Genomic DNA, 25209 nt, shown 5'->3' with positions numbered 1-25209 from the left:
GCCTGAGGCAGCGGTAGTATTTACACTGTCACTCTCTAAGTTCAGAGTTTGACAGGAGAGCAGTGGAATGTGTGTTTATTTGAGGACGAGGCACGGCGGGATTGGTTTTGTTTGCTTTTGGACTGTTGTCTTAGCGTTAGTTCCACCACCATCAGGGATTCACTGTTTATTTGGACACTAGCTCAGACCTTTGACCTTTCCAAATGGGGGCTAATCCCAGCCAAAGCTACTGTGGGGCCCTAGTTGCCGTTTTCTGCAATGCTGCCTCCGTCTGGATGTAAAGAGAACTCCCCCAATTTTAAACATCAAGGTCTGTTTGTAGGTCTCGGGGAGGACTACTGCATGCGAGAAGTAAAGTCATATAAAGGCTTTCGCAACTCCAGATGGAGCTGCACGAAGATACATCGCCTCAAGTGTTCAAGTGTTTTTGGTAGCGTCACTGACAAAAACACTAGAAGTCAAATAGTACATCAGTCCCCGCGTGCACAGGCAATTTCATTATATGTTTTGTGGAATAGTCCAGTGGTTAAATCTTTTGTTCTTGGGACCTGGGTTTAATTTCCACCAAGAGCCAATTTCGAATGCTTCCAGAATCTTCGGTGTCCATGAATCAGAAGATGTCTTGAAGTTAAATACAGCCAGATTGCTGTTATTGAACGCAAAACTCTCTTCTTGAATTATTAGAACGGACTAGCTTTACCGCCTTGTGGTTGTATGCGACATCAGTTGGTCCTTTGGCAGCCACAGAGCATCCTCATTGAGGCTAACAGAGCAACCAGCTTCATGGCTCAGTCTCGTCTCTGATTGGTGCAATTTGAGATGCTTTGCCCCTTGATTTAATTGCCACCCTACATTAGCTGCTACAAGTAAAACAAAACCAAATCTCCAACCAACCCATCCGCAGTCAACGTGCATTGTGGGTAATGTGTTGTTCCATGTTTTGACAAGGAAGAACGATTGGTTGGTGTCTTTGGTTCCGCTGCATCGATTTTTATTGACACCACCCTTCATGTCCGACACAGAGTCTTTTTTCTTTGCAATCAAAAACCAGCAACCAACAATGTTAATATATTAAAAAAACAGACATTGCAGTTTTTCCAAAACAATACTTTATACTGTAGATGTCAAAGACAACATGTTAGAACAAAGGTTCCCGAGAAAAATTGACTATTTCTGTAACAATGGTGGAATAAGTCAAAAACTTAACTGATAAAAAAAAAAAAGAATATGCATTTTATACATAATGTAAACCTAGAACTGATTGATTTTGAACCACAGTGGTCATAGCAATAACTGGCTTATTTAGAGGGATGGACAACCGTAACAATGGCCAGGCACCTGGATGGAGTCCTTTGATAAGTCGAGATGTGACAAAACAAAGATGTCTTCCCAAAAGTCCACATCTTGCCCGGTATATATATATATATATATATATATATATATATATATATATATATAAAAACAAAAAAAGTTGTCCATTCTGTTTTAGCAGTTTACAAAGCGTCCCCCTTAAACAATTTGTTTTTCTACATAAATACAATAAAATCTATCGTTTGTGTTACAAGTGCTAGATACTTTTTTAGATTTTTGACTTTTTTTTTGTAAAATATTTAACGAAGGTCTACCAGGTTCGATGGTTCCATATCCTAAAAAGGTAAAAGCACGACATGGAAAGAACCCCAACGCCTCACCAGCAGAAACAAAAAGAAGCAGTAAAAGAGATAAGACAGTTTGGATACAGTGAAAGTACTAACGTCCTTCAGTGCTCGATCCCTTGTGCTGATATGTGGTATGGGACAGACAGACAGACAGACAGACAGACAGACAGACAGGCAGACAGACAGGTAGGCAGTGCATGCGGACATACGGATCATGCAGAGAGAAAAGAGGAATGGAGTGGAGTCGGACCAGGCCACCTAACTCAGACGGTTCTCGGACCTGTTTGGACCGAACTATGAGGGTTAAAAGAAAAAGATATACATGTACTCTTGATACATGGACATTATAACAAAATGGAATGTTAATGATCTTTTTTGTTTTTTTTGTTACTGGACATTGTGTTAAGACTAAACAGTGAAGACAGGCGGCCAGAGTGGCCAGACGGTGCTAGTTTTGGCTCCTGTTGAGAAACCGAAGCATTCAGCTGCAGAAACCCCACGACTGGCACTGCTGAGCAAAGGTTCTGGGAATATTCTGGGGCTGGGTTACCGAAAGACATCCCACCAAGTGTATGTGCAGTGTCTTATTCCAACCACAAATACGTTTAGAAGAATGAAGCATCACAACAATGTGAATAAAGTCCTAGACACAAAAACCATGCCAGAGAAAGAGATGTATGTGTAGGTGCGATATAAAGGGAATGTACAGAAGAATCACGTACCTTTCACATGTCTGAGTTCAAACCATACCAAATAGAAATGTTATGCACAACAATGTTCCTCTACAAATGCCTGGACCATAGTTATCTCTTGGGTACTCAGTGGAAAACCAACTTTATGACAAACAGTTCACGGCAAGCACTGATTCACATCCATTTAGCCTTTGTTCTTGTACATTTACAAAAGAGCAGATGACACGAGCATGAAAAGGCCTGGACTTTGACCTCTGTGGCCATCTGCTGAAGCCATGGAAAAGAACAGTGATTTAGAGGCGCTTCAGCAGGGAGACGCTCTGCCAGTGGAGGTCAGATACATTCAGTCAAAATGAGAAAGGTTAGTTACTTGCAAGTCTGATTGAGATTTTAGACAATTTCAATCAGCCTATGGCATCATGAACATGTCTATTTTTAGTAGATATTGTTTAAAAGCGTTGGTCCTTGCTGCTGTGATCTTTTGGATAAGCTGAACAGCAGGCCACCCCGAAACCCAGAGGCACCACTAAGCCGGAGAACGAGATCACGCATGTGAACGAGATGAATTTCAAGGAATGTTGAGTTCAATTAAAACTTAAGGACATTCGGCCAGATAAGGAAATAAGTGATGATCGTGTGAAGTCATTTGTGAGGCCCATCATAGTGATTTAGCGTAGGGGGATAGCGTGGCCATGTTCCAATTCAAATACACCCATCCCATTTTTCTTGTTTTTTGGGTGGGTTGGAGTTTGAACTTGTAAACCTCTTTGGAGAAGAGGAAGAAACCGCCTTTGGACACTTTTGAGATGTGTAGAATGCACATTTTGAATTTCAGTCTCACATTTCTCAAAAATAACTGAAACTCTATAGGTGGCAGCCAGAATGTGTTTTGTACAAATAATCTAGACACATAAAGAAAAGAAAAAGTGGAATAATATGGATATGTGCCTGAATGTGAGGCTGAGCAGAGGGCAATGGCACGCCTGCTGTAACAGTGTTGTGGTACCAACGGGATGGATAAAGCCAAAAACTAGTCATCAGTGTTGAAAGACAAAAGGACAACCAGCAAAATGCTACTCAACACGTAACCAAGGACAGTAAACGGCGTCTTCAGTAACACCCGAAAAAGGGCAGACTGTATGGAAGGCCCATGAAAAGTATCATTTTTCAATACCAACTTCAAAAACAAGATCATAGTATTTCATTATGTATAGATATATAGATATATATATAATATACTCATTTCTTTTCATATATAAATCTACTATGAACAGACAGTAAATACACAATTGTCCATCATTATACAAAGTAGAAACATTTGGAACCCAACCCTCCCACAAAAAACCCCGAACCCAGAAAACAGTCACGTAATGTCCACTAAAAACAGGATCTGAACCCTCGCCTGCTGTGAAGTATGTCAGCCTTACAATGTAACAGAGAGACAGCGAGAAAGGGGAACCAAACAACAATAAAAAGGTACAAAAAGAACACTGGAGTCCACTGAAAGGGCAGCGAAACCAGAAGAAGAACAAAATAATCAACAAAAAGTAGAGTAGTCATTGACAAATGTGTGTGGCAGGAATACTGAGGAGATGGACGTCCTATGTACAGTAAACAGTAAACACCACAGCACTCGGTTTCCTGTTCGCCGACTAAACACGTTAAACACGATTGATTAGCTTGTAGGAGAAACAAAGGTGGGTGAAGGCAGTTGCCCAGGGGCCAAACACAAGTTGGAGAGGTGGTTACAGTCAACTTCTGCACACAGGGACAGTTTTATCAAACATTAACTTGCACATGTTCTTTAAAAAGGACAGAAAAAGAGAATGTCATTATGGGTTCCTTTACCTGGCTCTGCTGGTGGCTGTATGGAGAGCAGGGGTTGGCTCCGATAGCCAGTTTAGTTTAAATCAAAAGGGTAGGGGAGGTAATGTACAGTATTAAAAAAAGAAAAAGTCTCTTTACAGGCTGACAGCAATCAATAAATCAAATGCTCAAAGACATTATTGATATCGTTATTGTTTATAGATTTGAGAAAATGTCTGGAGGATTCAGCACCCAGAGCAGAGTCTAAGAACATGTGCTTTTCAACGTTGCACGTGTCATCATTGTGCATGGGCGTATCCCACTGGCTGGCTCACCGATCAAAAGAAATGGAAGATTAATGAAACAAATTAAATAAAGAACTATAAAAATATGCGTCTCCAGGAGAATGTTTAGAAAGAGCAGCTTGTGCTCCACTGTATATGAACAGATGTACACACACCTGCCTCACAGCACTTGACATTTGGGGAGCAGATGTGTCGGGACTAAAGATGTTAAACCAGCTGTGGGAGTCTGTGCAGCCCTGGAACAACCCTCTGGAATATCCCAGGTGGTTTTGTCGTTGTTACCACAGAGACATAGTTTCCTTAAAGCGAGGGCCCGTTCAACACATTGGCCCATGTGAGTTAACGGTTATTCCCCTCCACTCCTCATTTATTTACAAGAAGAGAGACTGATTCTAAATGTAACAATGATTAGGATGCTCCTCCTCAGAGCATGGCACTTAACTGTTCTCTTGAGAACAGCTGATCCCGGTCTGATCGGGCCGCCCCTTGCGGGCCACTGAATCCCTCAACATTGGACTGATTAACAATCGCTTCCTCCACTGCAGTGGATGGGAATTCATCGTGAGCGGCTCACCGTTGATTGACTTTGATATACACACACACACAGGAGTGGGTTGTCACAACATGTATCTAAGGTGCTGTCGGTCCTCTGGCTACGGGGACCGGATCTGATACATGGTTCCACTGAGTAATACTAATCAAACCTGGAACTTCCTTTGAAACTGAACCACCTCCAACTTGGGGCTGGGAACTAAACCTTCTATAAAAAAAGTGTGGGCAAACAAGGAAAGATGGAGGTACAGGGAGAGACAGCAGGCTGCTTGCAGGGAATTATAGGTTAACATGCCAAGGTACTCCAGTCTATGTGCCAACAACATGCAGGCAGTGAATGTCTTGCCAGGAGAGAAATGTTTAAGGGGTCCGGGAGAAGAGGCCTTGTTCCAAAACCTGTTTTTTAAGGCAAAGCTCTTTCAATAGAGTTCAACAGAAAATCCACCTGGTTTAAAAAATAAAAAAAGGCACGGACGCACAGTCTTTCACTGTCAGTCATTTTGGAATCAGAACACCCGCTGACATTCCTCCTCTGTAATCTTCAACCATCTGTAAGAAAGTCGACCACATTGTTCCATTCGTCCGGTCATCTTAAAGTAGAGGGACGATCCATCCACGAGGAGTCACAATCACAATAGCTCCGGTTTTTTTTTTTGATGAGAAGTGAGAAGGTGACGATAAAGCGCAGAAAGAACAGAACAATAAGTAAAAGTAGAGGGCGACGGATCGTTTTTTCCGACTGGCATTCAAAAAGTACATCATGTCTAGTGTTTTAAAAGCACTGGCACTGGAGGTTGTCATTGGGGTACGGTTGAGTCGTTCCTCTTACATCCAAGGTCTTGAAGAGACAACGCAACACATGTACGCTGATCAGTCTGTGCACCGCTGATCAGTGGATGCGTCGCTCGTCTTCAGTGTTCCGCTTTGGCCTCCGGGCGCCGCGTTTGTCAGCTCTGCTCGTTCTCACCCGCGACAAACATGCCGTCTGGGTGTGGCAGGGGTGAGACACGGGAGTGGCATTTCAATTGACACCGACTGGGTTGAGGACGCTGTCAAAGATGAAGACTGAAGGCGATGTTTCTTTACATGGTAGCTTCCTCTTCCATGGGTTCCTCTTCGGCCCTGGGGATGATGACACCGTGAACAAAACTGTACATGCCACAGTAAAGAATTGTATACAACCAAAGAACAGGTGGTGAGAGACGACACTAATTTCTTTCTGTGTGTTCAAAGACGGACACTTAACACGTAACCCATGTAACACTTAAAGCAGAGATCTATTAAATACATATATTTAAAGTTAGCGTCAATTAAAAATTGCTTTTAAAAGAGTTATTTAATAAATATTCAATAAAATATAAGTAAGTTCATAAACTGAATTTGATACATTAAATCAGACACTGATGGCACAGCGCTGTGTATTACATCTTTTTTTTCAACCCAAAATGGTTTATGCTGGTTAAGGGGTTCTTGCTGAAAAAATAATTCCACAATGAAAAAAGGTTGAGAACCACTGACTTAAAGGGTACACAGTAGTACGCTTATTCCACGAAAATGCTGAACTATTCCTTGAAACGTGCATGAAGGCAGGGTTCATACACATTCTGACCAATGGGTTTCCATGACTTTTCCATGACTTTAAACCAAATTTCCATGACCAAACATTTTGTGAAATCTCGGTGTAAACGTGAAAAAGTGAGAATATTTAGTATTTAAACTAACAATGAGAATTCCAAAGCATACAGTAAACCTTAAATGACACAAATGAATGAGACAATAGTTTGATTAAAAGAATAAACATTTATAGAAATACTCTTATGCTTATAAAAATGCTTATATTTTGAGCGTCTTTCTTTTAAAAACATATTAATTATTTCAAAACTCAGCGTAAATGAACGTCATGAACACATGAATATAACACATTTCCATGATTTTTGGGATTTTTTTTTTTCCAAGGACTTTTCCAGGCCTGAAAATAACCATTTTAAAATTCCATGACTTTTCCAGGTTTTCCGTGACCGTGTGAACTCTGTGAAGGTCACTGAGCTTTACCACACATAGATAACTTTGTATACCTCTTTCCAACGAGCTTGTTGGCGACGGACAACGAGGCCATGGCGGAGACGGTCTCAGTCTCCTCTGCGTCACGCCGAAGGGCTTCGCTCAACGAGCAACCGAGTGTGGAGGCGGAGCGCTGCAGCGAGCGCCAGTATTTACCTACGAGCGACACGCAGAGGGGGAAAGTCCCATTACAACAGGTGCTGTGCACACAGGCTCGCTTCGCTACAGTGTGGCTCTACGGGTTTTGCATGTGGAATATTAACAAATATAATATCGGCGGATGCTAAAAATATGAAATTATTCAGAAAATTATACATCATTCATGTTATTTATCTTAAATAAAAATCAGATGGATTTTGCAAATAGATGAAAATAATCCACTCACTCTGTATTTCAAGAACTTTCTCCATAGAGTGGACAGCGTTGGCATTCGGTATCTGTTGCAGCACCTCGTCAGGAATGGGGTCCAACTGGAAAAAACAAAATTTCATCACTTCATCATTTTATCCCACAAGACCTTCGTGTGAAACACATAGGAATATGAATTCTTGAGGTAAGGCCCAAAACGTGTTTTTGTGAGGTCACAGTGACCTTTGACCACCAAATTTGAATCAACCAATCCTTGAGTCCAAGTGGAAGCTACTGACAAACTTGAAGAAACTTCAGAAAGGTGTTCCTGAGATATAGCGCTCACGAGAACGGACCAAGATACCGGCCAAGGTATAATAACGTTTTTCCACCAAAAGCTATGTGCAGCATCTCAATATTTGAGACACTGGAATGTGACTGCTGCAGGTCAGAAATCGTGACAGTGTACCTTCGCCTTCTGGGAACATAGGCTAAGCTTTTTATTTCATTTTTAATATAGTTAGTATGGCCGGATGTATACTTTTATGATTGTGACTGACGGGTGTTCAGAAGCGCCGCTCCAAAGCACAGCTGAAACCTCACTTGAACTAACGCGGTTCCCTCCTGGTTTTAACGGATCCCTTTTGAATGTGGACCACAGCCCGGTGTTGAATCCCTCCAAGAGGTGGGGAGCTGAGCTGGAGCTGCTGACACAATAGAAAATAGAACTGCAGATGCACACCTCCCACTCACTCAGAGCCTTGCTACTCTTTGACACACACTACAATGTATGCTTTGTGCTGTGTCCCACTCCTAGGACACGCATGCACACGGAAACCTACTTGCTCACACATACTCATGCACTCACTCACTCACTCACTCACACACACACACCTCAGGGAGCATAGCTAAGTCTGCGATACTCTCCAAGCCACAATTCAGAGGAAACGGGGCTATTCCCCAACCCGGAATGATTCAATTTCCCCTTTGGCCGATTGCACGTACGACACTTTCTCATCCCAGTTTGTCAAACAGGCCCATTCAGCTCTACATTCCAACACAGACGACAAGCATCCTTTTTCTGCTTCATCATATCCCCAACGGAATAAAGGACCGACTGAGGAACATGTAAAGAGAGACATAGAGGGAAAGCTTGGCCAGAGATGTGGGAGTGGAGCGCCAGAGAGAAAAGGAAAAAGCCATCGTCGGTGCGTCTCGCTTGGCCAAGGCTGGAAGTTTTCTTTTAATTAAAACAAATAGTGTGTGGGAGGGGTCAGCGGGGGCGGAGGCGGAGGCAAGAGGCAGTCTGGGGAGAGGGATACTTTAATCCTGCTGTGGCACGACAGGCTACATAATGCATAGAGGACCGGACAGAGGTGCGTGCGCAGTGACACACTTGTATTTACATTGGGTTATTTGCTCTTTGGCTGACACTCTCATCCAAATCAACTGACAAAGATGTCAGAGGAGTGGGCTTAATTGAGCCTTCACTAAGCCCCGCCCCCCCTGCTACCCCACCACGCTGTCAGAGTAACCGTGAAGTCCACACTGTCACTAACTGGACTCTCTATAGAAAAATAATCTCATTTTTGAAAAAAAACGAAAATGCAATTTCAGAGAGGAGAAGACAAAAGGATCTACAATACGAATTTGAAGGAAACATCCAGTCTGTTACAGTTTAAAAGTGAAATAAATGCTAGAACTTGTCTTTAGAAACGTATATCTCCATCCAACCAATCCATTCAGTGAGTTTGCCCAAAATATAATTCAATAGTTTATCCACGCAATTACCCATTTTTTCTCATTGCAACAGATACAATGAGCCCTCAAGGAACCGCCCTGCTGTTCGATTAATATAAAAAAGGGTGTAAGTTGATACACTATATGCGATAACATGCAAGATTTATCAAAAGAAGACAGATCCGTTACCAATGGTGCTCTAAAGACACCTGTCTGCTGGCCATTAGTCTATTTCCATTGGCTTGGGTATTCAGTTCCATGTTATATGACAAAGCACTTGCTGTGTATAGCATGATCCACTGTTTATGTGAACCACTGGAAGCTAAACCGTTCATTTCAACTCTGATTAGAGCGACTTTAGTGTCATGCTGTGTTCAGACTGACTAAATTACAGAGGCTTCTGGCAAAGTGCCATCAACCCGCCAGGGACTGCAGATGCATATTGACATGATGGCTCAAAGTCAAGGTCCAGCAAAAGTTACCAGAAGATATAGACCAAGATAACACTTAAAAGCATACACTCCTGATTCATTGATTTCTCAATTGATTGGTGTTAATCTACGGTTTGACTGGTGATTGTGAAACAGCTTCACACCAGTTTTTTTTTTTACGAGTGCCCGATCAAAGAGTTACACTCGAGCTGCTCGGAGGTGTCAGCTATGGAAATCGTCTTCCAGAAAACTTGGAAGGTTCAGCCGTCAGGATTACTTTGATTGTGGCTGAGGAAGGACACAACAGTACTTAGTTATCACTCCCACCCCCAAAAATTCCCAGCCACTCAGGGGACTCAAACCATCAATCTTTCAGACAAATCTTCTCAAACATTCAGACACCAACCGCCAACTTTTCACCATAACCCTCGCCAGTCCCAGCCCAGCTCCCTGTCGGAGCAGGGTCAGGGGTTCTCTGGGGTTTGGTGGGTTCACTACAGAGCAGGGTTGGAGGGGGGCAGCCTGTCAGCTTGATTGACAGCTGGGCCTCACGCTTATAAACTTTAATGGCTCTTGTCAGGGTGCTCCAGGGGCCCCCACCTGACAGGTATGGCAAACACACAGACATGCATGCATGTGCACTATATACAAGCACACATTTGTCTGCCACATCATCCATGGCGACATTTCTGTTTATTTGAGTTTGTGGTCCTGGCTGTGCCTGGACCTCAGCAACTTCATAGCATCAGATGCGCCGCGGTCTTTGAGAGACCGGGAGAGAGTAATGCCCTTTAAGGATAGTTTGCTGCCACTGTGCTGATTTATTTCGGAGGAAGTCTATTTCTCTGTGTGACACGGCCGTCCAAAACGCACCAGACACGGGCCAACAGGGAGCGCCACGAGCCAAGAGTGAGGAATGTGCTCCGGTAAAAACATTCCAGAAGGGAGGCTTTAACCAAAACAGTGGGGAGAGGAGGAAATCCACTTGTTCAGCTAAAGAAAAGTGCACAAGGCACCCATTGTTTACTGTTGTATCCATGTGCATATGTTGGCAGTCCCTAAAACTGGTTGATTATGTTATGCTAAATGGACATGGTAATGATGTGTATTGTGCAAAGCCGGTGACCTTTTCGGAAAAGAGGTGTATGTTTGCCTCGTAGTCGGGGGCTGGTGGTGAATACTCAGGCCCTAGAGGGGTACAGGTGAACTCGAGCGTCTTACTGTAACTGGAGTGTAAACACACCGAGTAACCTCATTGACAGCTGGTAGCAATTAGCATATTAGCCTGTTGTTTATCAAATAATTGCTAACAACCGTGCTCCGAACCGGGCCAACATCTGTTTGCGAGCAATCATCAATTAGTCCCGAGTTCAGAGTTGACTGGTGGAGTTGCCAATGCATCATTCATGAGCTATTTAACTAAAAAGACTTCACGATTACGCACTACAGTGGTGGGGGTGAATTAAAGAGCCTGTAAAGTCCATTCAGCAATTTCCATCCCTCTCTTTCCCAGCTAATTTGAGCTGCTTTCAAAGGAAACCTAATGCTCATTATGGCAAAGCTTGTCTTAACCTGCCAATAAAAGTGCATATATAACCCTCACACTAGCAAGCAGTAAAACACTGGAAGTACACAGGAGGTGAAGAGGGTACAAGGAACACCTTTAGGATATTTTGGCTCCAGTATAAAGGCTTCCAAAATCTGCCTCTTTAGAATGCCAAACAACAAAAGCATTAATTATATAATTATAGATTTCATTTATAGCCCTTTACTGAATATAAGATACCATCTGTGTTTTTTGCAGAATTTTGTCAATTCTAAATACATTTTTAAACCCTTCTGTGTTCGTGCAATATAACATCCGTTAGTCTAAACTGGTAGAACAAACAGCAAGCCGTACTGGTATGTACAGTATAATTCAACACACATTCCATGGTTTAAGCTACAGTATATGCTACAGCTATGGTGACGTCTTGGGTTCAGGGCAGCTCCAGACAATACAAACCCTCGGGCAGTTTTGAATCTTTATAAACAAAAGCCCAGCTGACCAGATAATCCAGCTGTGGTCCCATGCCTGAGCCTACTCATATGCTCCATTCACAGTCGGCCAACACACACACACACACACACACACACACACAGGAAATAACCCACTCAGTGGTCACATTCAAAGTCCCAAATTAATTCGACTGTTGGCCAGATTTGGCTTGTTGGTCAACCGGGTGGTGAGGCTACATGCACCTTATATTTTATTTATTTTGAAGTCTGCCATTTCTTATTCTGATTCCATTCGTCATCTGAGGACATTGTCAGCAGAGAAAAAAAAAAAAAAAAAAAAAAAAAAAATCAGGAAAAAACGTCCGGGCCTTTTATCTCCCTCCAGCTCAATCCCTCACTGACGTTTTCCAGCTACATTCCAAGTTCATTACAGAGACCTTCGCTGAGATTATGATAAAAACACTTGCTTCCTGCCATTTTGATCTGATCAGGGACATTTTAGCCTCTCTTTTTTTCCTTTGCTATCAGTTATCAAAGCTCCACACAACCGAATGATCTTCCTTTGTTCAAACAGCTGACATCACTTGCTGCCAAAAAGCCAACCGGTGCAAGTCATGAGAACTCCATTGCAACGACGTCTACATTTGCTTTGTTCGTCAATCTATCGAAGCCATCTTCTGCTAGTGGGGCACGCTGCACATCTCTTACTGTAAGTCTTCTGTCATGATAACAACCATTGTTTCGATTTAAGTTTAGCTGAAAAACTTTTTTTTTAATTTACCTCTATAATCTATAAAAAGATGCCTATCAGAAAGCAATGAAATCAAGTTTTCTAAATCTAATCTAATCTTCCAGACTTTGCAGACCTGCATATATTCCGTTCTCTGTGCAGCTGCTTTATAACAATAGCTTCATCCTTTCCTACTTCAAATGATTACTCCATTTCCCTTTATTATCTGATCCTGAGGCCCAGGCTGACCCCGCTGGAAGAGGTGTGAGGGTAACCACTTTCAGATGTGTACCAGCGAGGGGGCCCTGGGTGAGAGGGTGAGAGGGGTGTCCTGCAGGGCTGATTCAATTGAGGCTCCCTGCCTCCTGCCTATTTTCACATTTCCAGCTCCCCATGGCACCCATCCAGTGACCTCCTCCAAACCCCTGCTGAGGCCGGCGCTCTGCAGGCTGAAACCCAAGAAGCAAACCCCCCGATCCGATTCATTATTTTTGCAGCAGGGCGGTGCTGTGAGTAACGAGAGCGTCCTTCAAACTGGAAGTCCCGAGTACAAACCTCCGTGACAGCTAAAAGCATCCGCCCTGCTGAAGTGTCCTTGAATTCCTGAATCCTTACCAGCTGTACTGGTAGTGTTGCTCTGTGACTTTTAGTCACTGGTGGGCACAGAGCAGGTTAACACAAGTTATTAGATTACGCCTTTAGTCTGTGCATTTCCCATCCTAAAGGGTTAACAGCATTGCGTCGTATCCCACACTGCTTTAACTAAACACCAGTATGACCAGTGGCCCTTTTAAAACCCGCATGGTTAATCTGTCTGCACTGGTCAGTGTCTTCATGTTCCACACAACAGTGGGCTGGTTGGTCACAGTGACAAGAGTTTTTATTAATGTGTTCTTATGTTATTGTTCTATTTGTTTTGCTCTCAGTCCAAGATCCACATGGAACAGGGCCATGCTGTTTTTTTACGATTCCAAGAACTCATTTATAGCTGGAGCTGTCTGCAGGGCTGGAACAAGAGGCCTAGGAATGCAAAGATACCACCCTCCAACAAGGCAGATACAGATTCAGAGCTTAACAGGGAAGTAAATATCAAAAGAGATAACTTCTCCAAAAGCAGGCTTTGTTTGTTTTGAAATCAAGGCAGACATGAAACGGATACATTTAAATGCAACAATTGTTGGCTTAACATTACCTTTACGCCCACTGATAGTCCAAAGGTAGTTCTAGTTACAATCTTTAATTATCCCAAGAAATTGACCATCCACTGTCATTGTTCCTCTGAATTATGATGTCCACAAAGAAGTCCAACAACTAGTATCCCTTTATTCTCTGTAAGGTACTGTGTGTACCTAATGTGCATTAGTGTAGCTGTTCTGGGCGTCTCACTGGGCAGACGGTAATGGCTTTAGCAGGACCAGTAGCCATTCCAGTGCAACTGACACTGTGGCTGGGCCTGCAGCAACACCAACACTTGAGCCGTTGTCTGTCTGGATATTCATTGTTTATGTATAGGGATTTCTTACTTGGCAATAAGCTATGTTCATCAACACCAAGAATGCCAAGTAGAACAGCTCTCTTTACTTCATCATTATTTAAGGAGTGAATTGGCTTCAAGGTGTGTGCACTTCTCAGGCATATATGTGACATTTGCATTCACATTGTATCGTCTTAAATTGAAACACCCCTAAGACTTAAAAAAAAAGAACATCTTGTGGGATCACAAATAGATCGCCTTAAACACACTCGGGCTGTCCCCTTGGAGTCGATCGGTCGAGTAATCAGTCATTTTGGTCCAAGTCAACGAAGATTTCTTTTGTCGATTAGTCCTCGTTTCATGCTTTTTTTCCTGCTGAATTACTTATTCCCAAGAAACTTATGAAGATATCTCTGTTAAACACAATATGTAAAGTGCCCCAAAAAAGCCATCTCACTCTTCTCTTGGCTGTATGCCTCCATGCAAATGTGTAGATTTGACCGTGTTCATAGGTGGTCGGGATTAAATGGATTGTAAACAAAACAGCAACAGTTTAGTGGTGGACTTTAGAGACACAAGTGTGCTTGTACTCTTGTTTGTGCAGAAGTACTGTATGTGCACAAACAAACAGTCACACCTTCTTCTCTTCCCCTAAAGCTCTACAATCTCCGTTCTGTACGACAATTCAGTCGTCATTTAAAAATAAAAGCACTAAGATATTTTAGATGCATAATCTGGGGGGAAGAGACTGAGCAGCCTGTCCAAAAAAGCACTCCAGCCTCTCCATTAGCTGGAAGAAAAGAGTGGGCGGCTGTGAGGAGTTGCTATTCTGTTGTGCGCCATGAATCACAGAGGGCTGATGTTTGTTCAGTTCCTCGGCCCAACCTACCCACTCCCACAATTAGCCTTCTGCCTGGAAATCCTCTCCCTCTGACGTGTTTGTGCGTGTGTGTGCGTGTGTGTGTGTGTGTGTTTGCGTGTGTGTGGCGTTGACTTCCTCTCTGAGTGGTAGAGAGAGCGTAAGACGGAGAGATGGTTTTGGCCCAGATGAAAGAGTTGTCAGAGGCTTCTCCACATGCAAGCTCGTCCGGTATTTTTAACTCTATATATCTCTGTAACAAGGGGCCATCGGATAATCACGCTGCACCTGTGTTCGTTCAGGACAAAATTAGATTTTGGAATCCGGTGAGTCACCCCGCCAGGGGACACAACATCTCAATGTTGCGAAGGATGTAAATATTAAAGCCAAGAGGTGGAATGTTCTCGCTTAAAGGGATAGTTTGAGTGTTTTGTAGTGGGTTTGTGTGAGGCACGCCTCCAGTTTGGAGAAACGGACAAGGGAACGGGCCCGGGAGCAAAGCAATGTACCGGTGTGGACAGCAAAAAACGTATTGCAGACACCTACAAGAAAGGTGTTTTGCTGATGCCCCATAATACACTGATTATGGATAACTATCTCAAACAACCGCAGTTCAAAACACCCAAACTACATACAATACACTTCCTGCTCACGTATTTGTAGCATGTTGACTTTCAAACTCTTCCGGAAATGTAGCCAGGAATAATGTTCACATCCAACATTACAGTAATATGCCAATGTATGCAGCCGGGGCTAACCAGGTCATGATTTATAAAGGTTGTGGTGTGAATACATAACTCCCATCGTAAACCTCAGTCCCTATTTAATCTCACCTCAGCCATAGATTTAGACAACAATTCCAAATGTATTTGTCCAGTCTTAGTGCCTTGCTCAAGGTTATTTTTTAAAGTAATGTATCCCTCCCTCTCTTGGCTCTCGTCTTACCTCATTGCCGAGCAGAGCAGAGACGCAGGCTTCGGAGGCATCGCATATGGCCGTGAGGTCGTGACCTCCCTCCAGGGCAAGCACCAAGCGGCCGCCTGCCAGAGCCATCAGCTGCCTGGTCAGGTAGCCAAAGCCTGGACATGGAGGAAATGACAGCAGAAGAAGGGAGGGAGAAGAAGAATGAGACGGGGGAGCAGTTCTGTTCAATCTCTAACTTCCTTTCTGGATATTGATCAAAGAAAGAAAAATAGAGAAAAAGGGGGTTTCGGCGAGGATGAGAAAAAGGGGGTGACTCCATCAGAGAGGAAGAGGGAAAGAAAGCGCACTATGGATTTACTGGGGGCCCAACAACAAGCCATAATATGAGCCAGGTTTAATTTTAATAAGTGCGGCTTTGCGTTTAGGCTCGGCCGCAGTCTTTGATCTTTTGCTCTCCGAATGAGTGGAGTTTTAATATATGCATTCAGCCATACTTTCTTCTCCCCATATCCCTCTCTTCCTGCAATCCTCTCTAACCACCCATATCCCCCCCTTAACAACCAAGACCCCTGCTCTTATTTGAGATCTGCGGGATGGTTTTAGAAAATCTCTCTGCTGGCACGCCAAGGACTGGTTCGGAATACGCAAGTCGGAGGCACAAAATAAACACGGAGGCGTGTGTTTGTGCGTCTTTCCTTCTATATTGCGCTGCGTTGTACAGGCACGTCATGAGTGAGACTGTGGTGGGCATGCGTTAACATGTTTATGCATCTTTTAAAAGTTCCTTTAGAGAATTTTTATCTTTAGGTTAGACAAAAAAGAATGATTAGCAGGGTGACTGTGGTCAGCACTTACATTTGGCTGTCAGCTTGTATCCTCCCAGGGGTGGAGCATGTCCGTCGACCGCATCAAAGCCCGAAGATACCAGAACCACGTCTGGGGCGAACTCGTTTGCAATGGGCATAACCACCGTCCTAGGGAAAAAACAAAATCAACAAAATAATGTATTTACGGTGGAGACCGTACAAGAGAAGCCTCCTATCCTATATCCAATAATTGTGGCTTCACTATGTATATAACACTTTGTTTGAAAACAAGTGCATGCATGCACACGGGTATTCTTTCGATGGCTGCCCAGAAAACAGAGATTCACTATTTGGTATGCCAGAATAAGATTCAGCCTGTCCCAATAGTATGTCCAATGCAGTACATCTAAAATACCAGGATGTCCTACTGTACCCAGTCACAAGCCAGCACGCTTTTCTGGCTATTTGGACCCACAATCGTCTGCACAGCAGACACATGAGCAACGGGGTCAAAGTTCAAGGTGCAATGATATGACAGAGTAGTCTGTCCCAATTGAATGCATACTGCATGCAACAGAAAGTACTTTGTAAGGGCAGCTGCAGTATGTACTTAAAGTAAAAAGAAAAAGTATGCAATTTGGAAAACACACACTTGGTGAGGTGCAGTCTGCCTACCAGCGTACTCTGTTGACTCACATCTTTCTGTCGCGGGGCCTATCAAAAAGTAATGCTGCGTTTCATTAACAGAGAACTGCAGCTGCAACAGTAACATCTATTTAATGGGCTGAATGAATGAAATACTGAATGAGGGCTACAACCAAGCGTTAAAGTAGACAGAGATGTTTAACAGGTACAAGAAGTGGAGCACTATTTCAACCATATTTCTGATCAAGCTTACCATAAAACATATTTTACTACATTCCTTTTTTCTGCCAAATAATCAGAAAATTGTGGGGTCAGAAGAATGATCATCTCGCTGCAGGCAAGCTAAATACATGGCGGTGGCTAGAGGAGGGCTACCGTAATTTAAGAGGACCATTCACACATGCACATGGAGATATGCCTTTAGTGCGCCTACTACCCATGTGATGATGATCGGTGTATGCTGCAGCCAGCAGAGATGCTTCATGTCTCTGTTGCTGTAGATCAGTTTCTGTATTTGTACGTTATTTTATGGATTTTCCTCCCTTTCAGGGTATTCAAAGTAACAATCTGCCTAATGAGTTTGTATGTGGCTGAGGAAATTACTGCATACACTTATTGAAGTGGAAAGAAGTTTGGACATTTGCAGAAAGCAATGCACTTCAACATCTTTAAGTAAAAAGGGTAAACGGAAGGGCAGCTATAATTGCATGTGTGCGTATCATGTGTTTTAATTATCCAGGGAAATTCTAACGCTGAATGGGTGTGGTCAATGAGGGCTGTCTGTGTACAACCTTCCTCTTGCACACAGCTGGTAGGGAGGGAGTGCTTGTGTGCAATGCGTCATGCACATAATTCCAATCAACAGTGGGGTACAGTGTAATGATTCACTGCAAGTGAAAAGCCAGTCCGGTTTGCATGGTGACCCTGTCAGAAAGAAATGTGGGTGTTTTCTTTCACAGAAGGATGATATTAGATCGCATCGGCTAGTTTGAATTCATCAGCTTCATTTTATTTTTGAGGAGGATGAACTGTGGGTTTCATCATTAGTTCTTTCACATATTTTACTAAAAGGCAACTCATTAAAGTGGCTGACTGTAGTTTAGGCAATACAACTATTTACTAGGATCCCTCTGGCTGCACACATCTAAGTGTCGCAACTTTTTCAAATTTGCATCGCTGCCAGTGAGGACAGTTGTGATGCGAAACATTCTTAGGCGATTATTTAGAATGTTTAAGATGTTTATTTGTTACGCCTCCCCCTCGTGTAAAGGGTCATAGTGACTGATGCCTGAACTAGTGTTGGCACCGTAGAGGCTTTATCAACTTTGTATAATAGAAGTATAATAGGTCAGAGTAATCCAGTTTAGGACTCAGTTCAGAAATAGTTATAGACTCTCCAGATGGCAAAACAAGTGGTTCTTTTAGATTTGCTCAGAGTGCACAGGAATTTTCTGGTGGTCTGGGATATTTGGGCAAGCAGTGTTTTGGTGAGGTCTACGAGTGACGGAGTACCACAGGGCTCCGTCCCAGGTCCTCTGTACTTTGCTGACCTCAGGAACACGGTGCTGGTCTGCTGGCTGTGGGGGAGCAGCGTGCCCTGAACTCCGGAGGCCACCGGTTTTCCCAGCTCTTGTTCACCACCAAATTATAACCCGAAACTGCACACACCACAACACCCGTACGTACACACAGCTGTCAGAGGGAGAGGCGGGGGGGAGTGTTCAAAGCTCATTGGTAGTCCCAGTCAGAAAGGATACACCGAGTGTGTGCGTCACTGTGTTTGCGTGCAACTTGCAATATTTCAGAGGGAAATGTCATGTAAAGAAGCTGAAGGAATAGGACAGAGGAAGAAGTTTGAGGGAGTGAATTAACGATATATAGAGAGCAAGAAAATGAAAGAGGACAATGCCTTAACCAGTCGGGGAGGACACATGGATTTGACTGAGGGAGTAAGGACATGAATAAACAGAGAATTAAAATTGTTCTGTTCGCATTACAGCAGGTGCAAATGGATATAAAAAGGATAACACCATTCATCGTTCCACCAGTTCATAAACTTTGAATCAGACTTTTATGTGAAATGAACGACCAGTCTGCTCAGGGAAGTCAATATTTTTCAGCTCCGGTTTTTAATCGCACACGTTCCATATGCGTCCGCTTACTTACAAACCCGCATACGCACACAGGGCTCGGGCCCATTAACATTTGGGCCGTAAAAGACCCCACATTAAAAGGAGTCGGCCACAGGCGCGGGGGGAAACCTTGACCGCCAAGGATACTTAAAGCGCTGAGGGCTCCCCCACACCCCTCCTCCAACCTTGAACACAGACAAGAGACCGTTTTGGTCACGATGAAAACTGTTGGTGTCATCAGTTCCAGCCTCCACCACTCTGGAATAATATCCTGACATGTAAGGAAATAAAAACCCACAGGAATCAATTAGCAGGCTGGCATGAAGGGAAACCAGTGGTTTTAGGGAAGACTAATTATGTGTGAATCAGAGACTATGTATGTGGAGATGAAAAAGCCTTTTAATTAAGAGTTTACGACTGAGCTGTAAGCTACGTGGGCATCCTGAGTGAACAGGTTGCGATCTGAAACGCTCCCACAGCCAGATCTTACTGTGAGAGGAATTTCTTGGGTGAGAATGTAGGGGAAACTTATGTTTTGTTTGTTTAGTTTTTTTGGCAATCGTCATCCAACATGATTGCAAATGCAACAGGTTAATACAGCAGTAGGTCTTAATGCAGTGGTATACATATTTTGAGCCAAGGGAAATGTTCTCTTCAGAGACTATTCATCTTTATGCAATTCCTCCACTACCAAATGTATCCTTTTTCCACATTTTGATTATGCCTTCTGGTCCAAAGTACTCCAGGATTCTAACATTGAGGGCAAAGGGCTGAAGTGTGGTATTGGTGGTGGACCACAAGCTGTAGATTAGACTTCTAAACAAACTTAAGCATCAAGTATCGATTCAAGTTTGTTTTGTTAATATATAGTAGAATAAAAGAATCATCTAATGTTCTAAAACACAATTCCATTTCTGCCAAACACATATATTATCACTCCAATACAAATAGTGTAAACACATCTGCAGTCAAGTTTTTGTTCTGCAAAAGTGTGAGAGCATGTTTTTAATTCTAACAATTTTCCAATATTTACTAAAAGACAAGTAACCATTAACAGCTAATTCCCAGGGATTTGAGCAGTTATCATCGGGGAGGTTCAACCTCACCCCTGCCTTCAAGGGCCAGGTGAACAAAATATAGACTCTGTCCTTTAGAGGGAGTACTGTTCATCACACCTGTCAACAAAGGGTTAAACTACAGAGTTTCAAGGCTTTCCTCCTCCGTTCATAAAAAAAAAGAAAGTAGGGGAGAGCGGGAGAGGGAGACTAAGAGAGCGAAAAACTCACACACGCACACTTACACTTCAAAGCCCTGTCATCTGGCGCTGCGGAAAGCTGGTTTGAATTAAGTTTAATTCTCCTCCTCTCTCGTCTTTCTCAAGTTCATGGTAGAAGAGGGAGTGAAAGGAGGAGGATGAGGAGGGGGGGGGAGAGAAAGAGGGAGAGAGATGGCGCTTCTGGTTTTCATTAGGGCCAATTTTCTTATCTTTTTTCTCTGTGCTTTTCTGGAGGCTCAGGCTTGATCCCCTGCAAATGCAACGTGGCACAGGCCAGCGGAGGAATGGGAAGGTGCCGGCTGCAAGGCACGCATCCCCTCCTCGAAGACGGAGAGGGAGGGAGGAGAGGACCACAACACACAGATACATGCAGAGATCCAAAGAGAGAGAGGCTGTGACTACCAGGTGTCCATGCGTGCATGTGGTTGTAAATGTGTACGCACATTGATGTGAAAGCTCCACGTGTGAGCATTTGTGTCTGTGTTTTGGTGCATATTCATGCAAGTTTAAACCAGGGCCGTTTGCATTTCTGAGCGTGTGTGCAGCATGTGCACATCCAGTATTCTGAAACCATGTTTCTTTGTGCGTGTGGTTGATCTACGAGCTGTGAGACAGGTTTGCTGCTGTCCTGTGGGGCCTATGAATTGTCCAAACTTGCTATAGCCTCTGGGGATTAATAACGCCAGGGCCTGAGGGGACGACACATCCACAACATACGTTCTCTTTCATCCTGGATCTGTTCCATAACTTTTCATTGAATTGCCCTACATTTACATAAACGGACCACAGAAACACAGTACAAGCATCCTGACGTGTATATGGATGCATGCACCCCCGAACGAACACACGCATAACTAAACTACTGTTTTACGTTTTAAGTGGTTACAGATTCATGTTTAGAGAGTGGGCTGGTGAACCCGAAGCGCAGTGTGTTACTGGTCAACTTAAATATGCACTGAACGACTCAAATAAGCACAAAATACAGTCTTTATATCACTACACATCTACACTTAAACATGTCAAACGTTTAAGTGTAAACTGCATTTTCTGAGGCAAATCAGCAACACTGCAGTGTGCTTTAGTTAATTAACAATCCTTTAAATTTAAAAACAGACATCGTACACATATTTGTGTATATTGTGTCTGCTTTGTGTGTCAATATAGATGGAGGAAATAGTCTCCCAACTCCTGTGTGAAGCATACTGCACTGGCTTACTGGCTTCAGTGATGGATTATAAATAATATCGGCAGAATGATAAACGTTTATTAGGGGGTTGTCATCGGTGCATTCGGCACACATGGGCAGAATGAGGAGGATGAAGGGAGAAGAGACAATAAAAAAGTGAGGGGCGGGAGAGTGAGTACACACAGGGGTCTGGGGTGCATTAACGGGCCACGGTGTGCTTCCGGGGGCTTGCGTGCCGAAAGCTGTGAGAAGACAGTGGCCTGTCGGTTTGAAGCGTTTGGCCCGGAGCCAGATGGACACGAGGTCGCAAACACAGGCTCAACTTAAAAGAGTCTGTGTCGGTGGTGAGTCCACGGTTGTGGTGTGTCTACGATCTGTGTGTGTGTGTGTGTGTGTGTGTGTGTGTCTGTGTGTGTGCAAGGCTATAAATAGCTCAAGAAAGTGGACCTGATAGAAATCAGTCCAGGCATTAGGAGGAGCTCCCTACCAACTCAACATACCCTCCATAGATCATGTGTCAAACTATGTGCAGCAGAGCCTTCCCTCCCGAGTCACTTTCAGGGCAGAAAGGCACAGAATCAGCCCCTCAGTCGCAATGTGTCTCTGCAGGTGACATCGGTGTCTTACCTAAAGGCCGCCAGGTACTCTGCATCACTCATGGGAGGTTCCAGTCCTCCAGTAAAGGCCATGTTCACGTTGAAGCCCTCGCCTGCTCCAGTGCCCACCTACAACGACACACAGAAACACCACTGGGTTACTTTGTGTCACAGGAGAGCCAAGCCGGCAGAGAGACAGACCGGTGTTCATCCCCACCTCGTCAGGCGCTCCACTGCCGGGGAAGAAGTTCCCGTCATCGTAGCGATGCAGCGACAGGTAGAGAATGCTGGGGTCTGCGTAGAAGGCCTGCTGGGTGCCATTGCCGTGGTGAACATCCTGGAAACATCGAGGGGGGGGGAAAGGGACTGGTTACGGCAAAATATCACAGAGTGGAGTGAGCTTGGGAATGTGTCATTATCACTAGAGACATAACAGAGGCGGTCACCACCTGCTGCGATGTCAAAAAAGGGGATTCAATAAAAACCCTCAACTTCAAAAAGGATATTCACTTTTGCCAGCTAGACAACATCAACTGAACGACCTCATTGTCTACATCCCGAGAATATGCCTTAATATGCTGATCCTAAAAATGTCGCTGTTGGCTGCGGTGGCATGACATTGAGTTTGCTCGCAGCACTAAAAGTCATCCTGTGACAGACAGACAGGAAATGAAAAGGCCCTTCAAAGGCTTTTGGGAATGCCGATGACCAGCAAGGGACGCCGCCGAGGAGCCGTGCTCCTAGACACGGCCGAGGCTTTGTCCTACCTTCGTAGAGAAAATACTTTGTCTCTTATTTTAAAAAGAGACAGCGTCTGACCTAAAAAACATTGTAGCATATATTAAGTACAGCATACAGTTGGTGGCCGTTGTGCTGTAGTAACAATGCAGTTGTGGCTTTAAACTGTTTCAATGTGGTTTATTTAACAAGGTTTATGCCAACCACTTTCTGAAAAAATAAATAATGTGAAAACACACAATGCACATTTTTTACTGCCACCCCAACAACACTTGTGGTGTCCATTCCCTCAGTAGATGGTTATTTAACAAGCAAACCATTGAATTGAAACTCACCCAGTCCACGATGAGGACTTTACTGACATTGAGTCTCTGCTGCAGCAGCTTGGCTGCTATGGCGACCGAGTTGAAGTAACAGAAGCCCCTGAAAGTGGACAGCAAGAGAACAGCGCTATTAACTTTCTGAAATTATATTATATTTATAACTGTGAGCAATACAATACTGAAATACAGCCACGACAAACACAAGTAGAAGCTTTAATAGTGTGGGAGGGACACAAATACATAAATAACTGTTGCTAAAGATGCTATGAAACCAGCTGGAGCTGATCTTTCTCTTGGTCAGATGTTGCATTTACTTACATCGGCGTGCTTTCCTCAGCGTGGTGTCCCGGTGGTCGGACTACAGCAAAACCATTCTGTTGGGGGGAAACACGAGTCACACACACAGATCATTTAATCACGGCCCACGGAAGTTGATTTTGTCGGACCCTAAACCGGCTCCCTCTAATCTAATGACACGTTTACGCTCTCTGAGAGGTCAGAAAATGACATCACAAATACATAATCTGACTACAAAACCAAACCTAATCCTTAAAATGTAAAATAAAAAAAATGCCCCCAATGCCTTAGTTCCGGATTTTAAACACTTTCTCACAGGCAGTCATACGAAAGTGTGCGCACAGAGAAACAGATGCTTCCATCGGGTCGGTTAAGGGAAGCTTTGTTAAGGCAGGGACCTGCGGGACTCCCAGAAACTGTTTTTGGGGGCTGCCACTGCTATGCGGGGACATTAGATAGATGTTTGGGCTGATGTCGAGCGAGGCAAGCCCGACTAATGATGTTGAGTCAGCTGCTGTGGATTAGCAGCCAGCCGGGAGTTTACTGTATAGACAACTGCCTGAGCTGGTTCGGAAGACACTCATTTAAAGCGGGCTGCATGATACAGTATGTACGTAGGTGTGTGAGAGACAAGGGGAAGGTGGGTTGTGTCTATGAAGAGGAAATATTACAATGGATTTAAATAGACATGGGAGGAGGACTAGAGAGCCGTGTGTGAGTGTAGAGTTTGGCTTGTGGAAGATCTTCAGAAGACCATCTGTGTGTGTGTGTGTGTGTATGCACATGTGTGTGAATGTGTTTGCGTGCGTGTACACATGTGCATGCGTGTGTGTTAAGATCAGGTTAAGCTGAGGGCAAGTCAATACACGGGAACTTTAACCCTATATTATTCCAACACATTCTCACTCATAGCACGTTGAATGCTGGATCTTGGTCCTGCTCTTCAAACGCCGCCGCCTGAGGTTCCCCTCCAGCGCCGGTTTACTAACGCGGCAGGGACGGCACTGACGAAATGTCACGTCTGCTTTTTAGTTTTGCAGCGGTCTCCTGGAAGAAAAGTCCTGTGTTTGTTTGACCCACCCGCCCCGTGTGGACTATTTCGCTCTTGATACTACTAGTTTGTTGAGTCTAATAATGCCGCGTGTGTGTTTTCACATTGGAGTTGGCTGAGAACTAACTGTCGGTATTTGACAAGTCTGGAGTGAGACCGTTTTGGTTACATGTTGTGTTTTTCCTCCTGGAATGTGTGAACCATTTGGTTTACCTCTGAAGCTTCGATATTACCAATCACACAATGCTCTAGACATTGTGGACTCACTTCTTCACAGTAACCCTGCCCCAAGTAGAAAAAGTACTGAACGCAAGCACATACAGTCAAAAACATGGCGTGCTACTGTCTCTCAGAGGAATGCCATTAGTCTGTGGCATGCTGGTGCTAAGCTAACGCTGAGTGCGACGGCTGCTCTGCAGGTGGCTGTGGTGTAATGCCAATAAAACAGGCCTGTTAGCGGGGACTGCTGGCATTTGCAGTGCCCGTGAGCCGGGCCTCCCTGCTGGGTTCAAACAGTGAGCAGCCATCGCCACAGACACAGGAAGGCTGGCTGGTGGGCAAAGCATGACGGGGGTGGGGAT

At 44.0% G+C, this 25209-nt stretch overlaps 1 protein-coding gene across 1 annotated transcript in view; it reads right to left on the bottom strand.

The window, feature by feature from the left end:
- Positions 1 to 6051: 6051 nt before the first annotated feature.
- Positions 6052 to 25209, bottom strand: part of hdac4 (histone deacetylase 4) — a gene marked incomplete at its 5' end in the record, with an annotated part of 63701 nt that continues 44543 nt past the window's right edge. Inside the window, 9 exons of the mRNA XM_079230953.1 lie at positions 6052 to 6135; positions 7089 to 7230; positions 7460 to 7544; positions 15600 to 15733; positions 16434 to 16552; positions 22251 to 22348; positions 22437 to 22556; positions 23293 to 23380; positions 23599 to 23654. Coding sequence (XP_079087079.1) covers positions 6096 to 6135; positions 7089 to 7230; positions 7460 to 7544; positions 15600 to 15733; positions 16434 to 16552; positions 22251 to 22348; positions 22437 to 22556; positions 23293 to 23380; positions 23599 to 23654 — 882 coding nt within the window. The 3' untranslated portion in view covers positions 6052 to 6095. The remainder of the gene's footprint in view (positions 6136 to 7088; positions 7231 to 7459; positions 7545 to 15599; positions 15734 to 16433; positions 16553 to 22250; positions 22349 to 22436; positions 22557 to 23292; positions 23381 to 23598; positions 23655 to 25209) is intronic.

This window comes from Taurulus bubalis (genome assembly GCF_910589615.1).
Source record: "Taurulus bubalis genome assembly, chromosome: 15".
Lineage (NCBI taxonomy): Eukaryota > Metazoa > Chordata > Actinopteri > Perciformes > Cottidae > Taurulus > Taurulus bubalis.
This window is presented reverse-complemented; position numbering and strand designations above follow the sequence as displayed.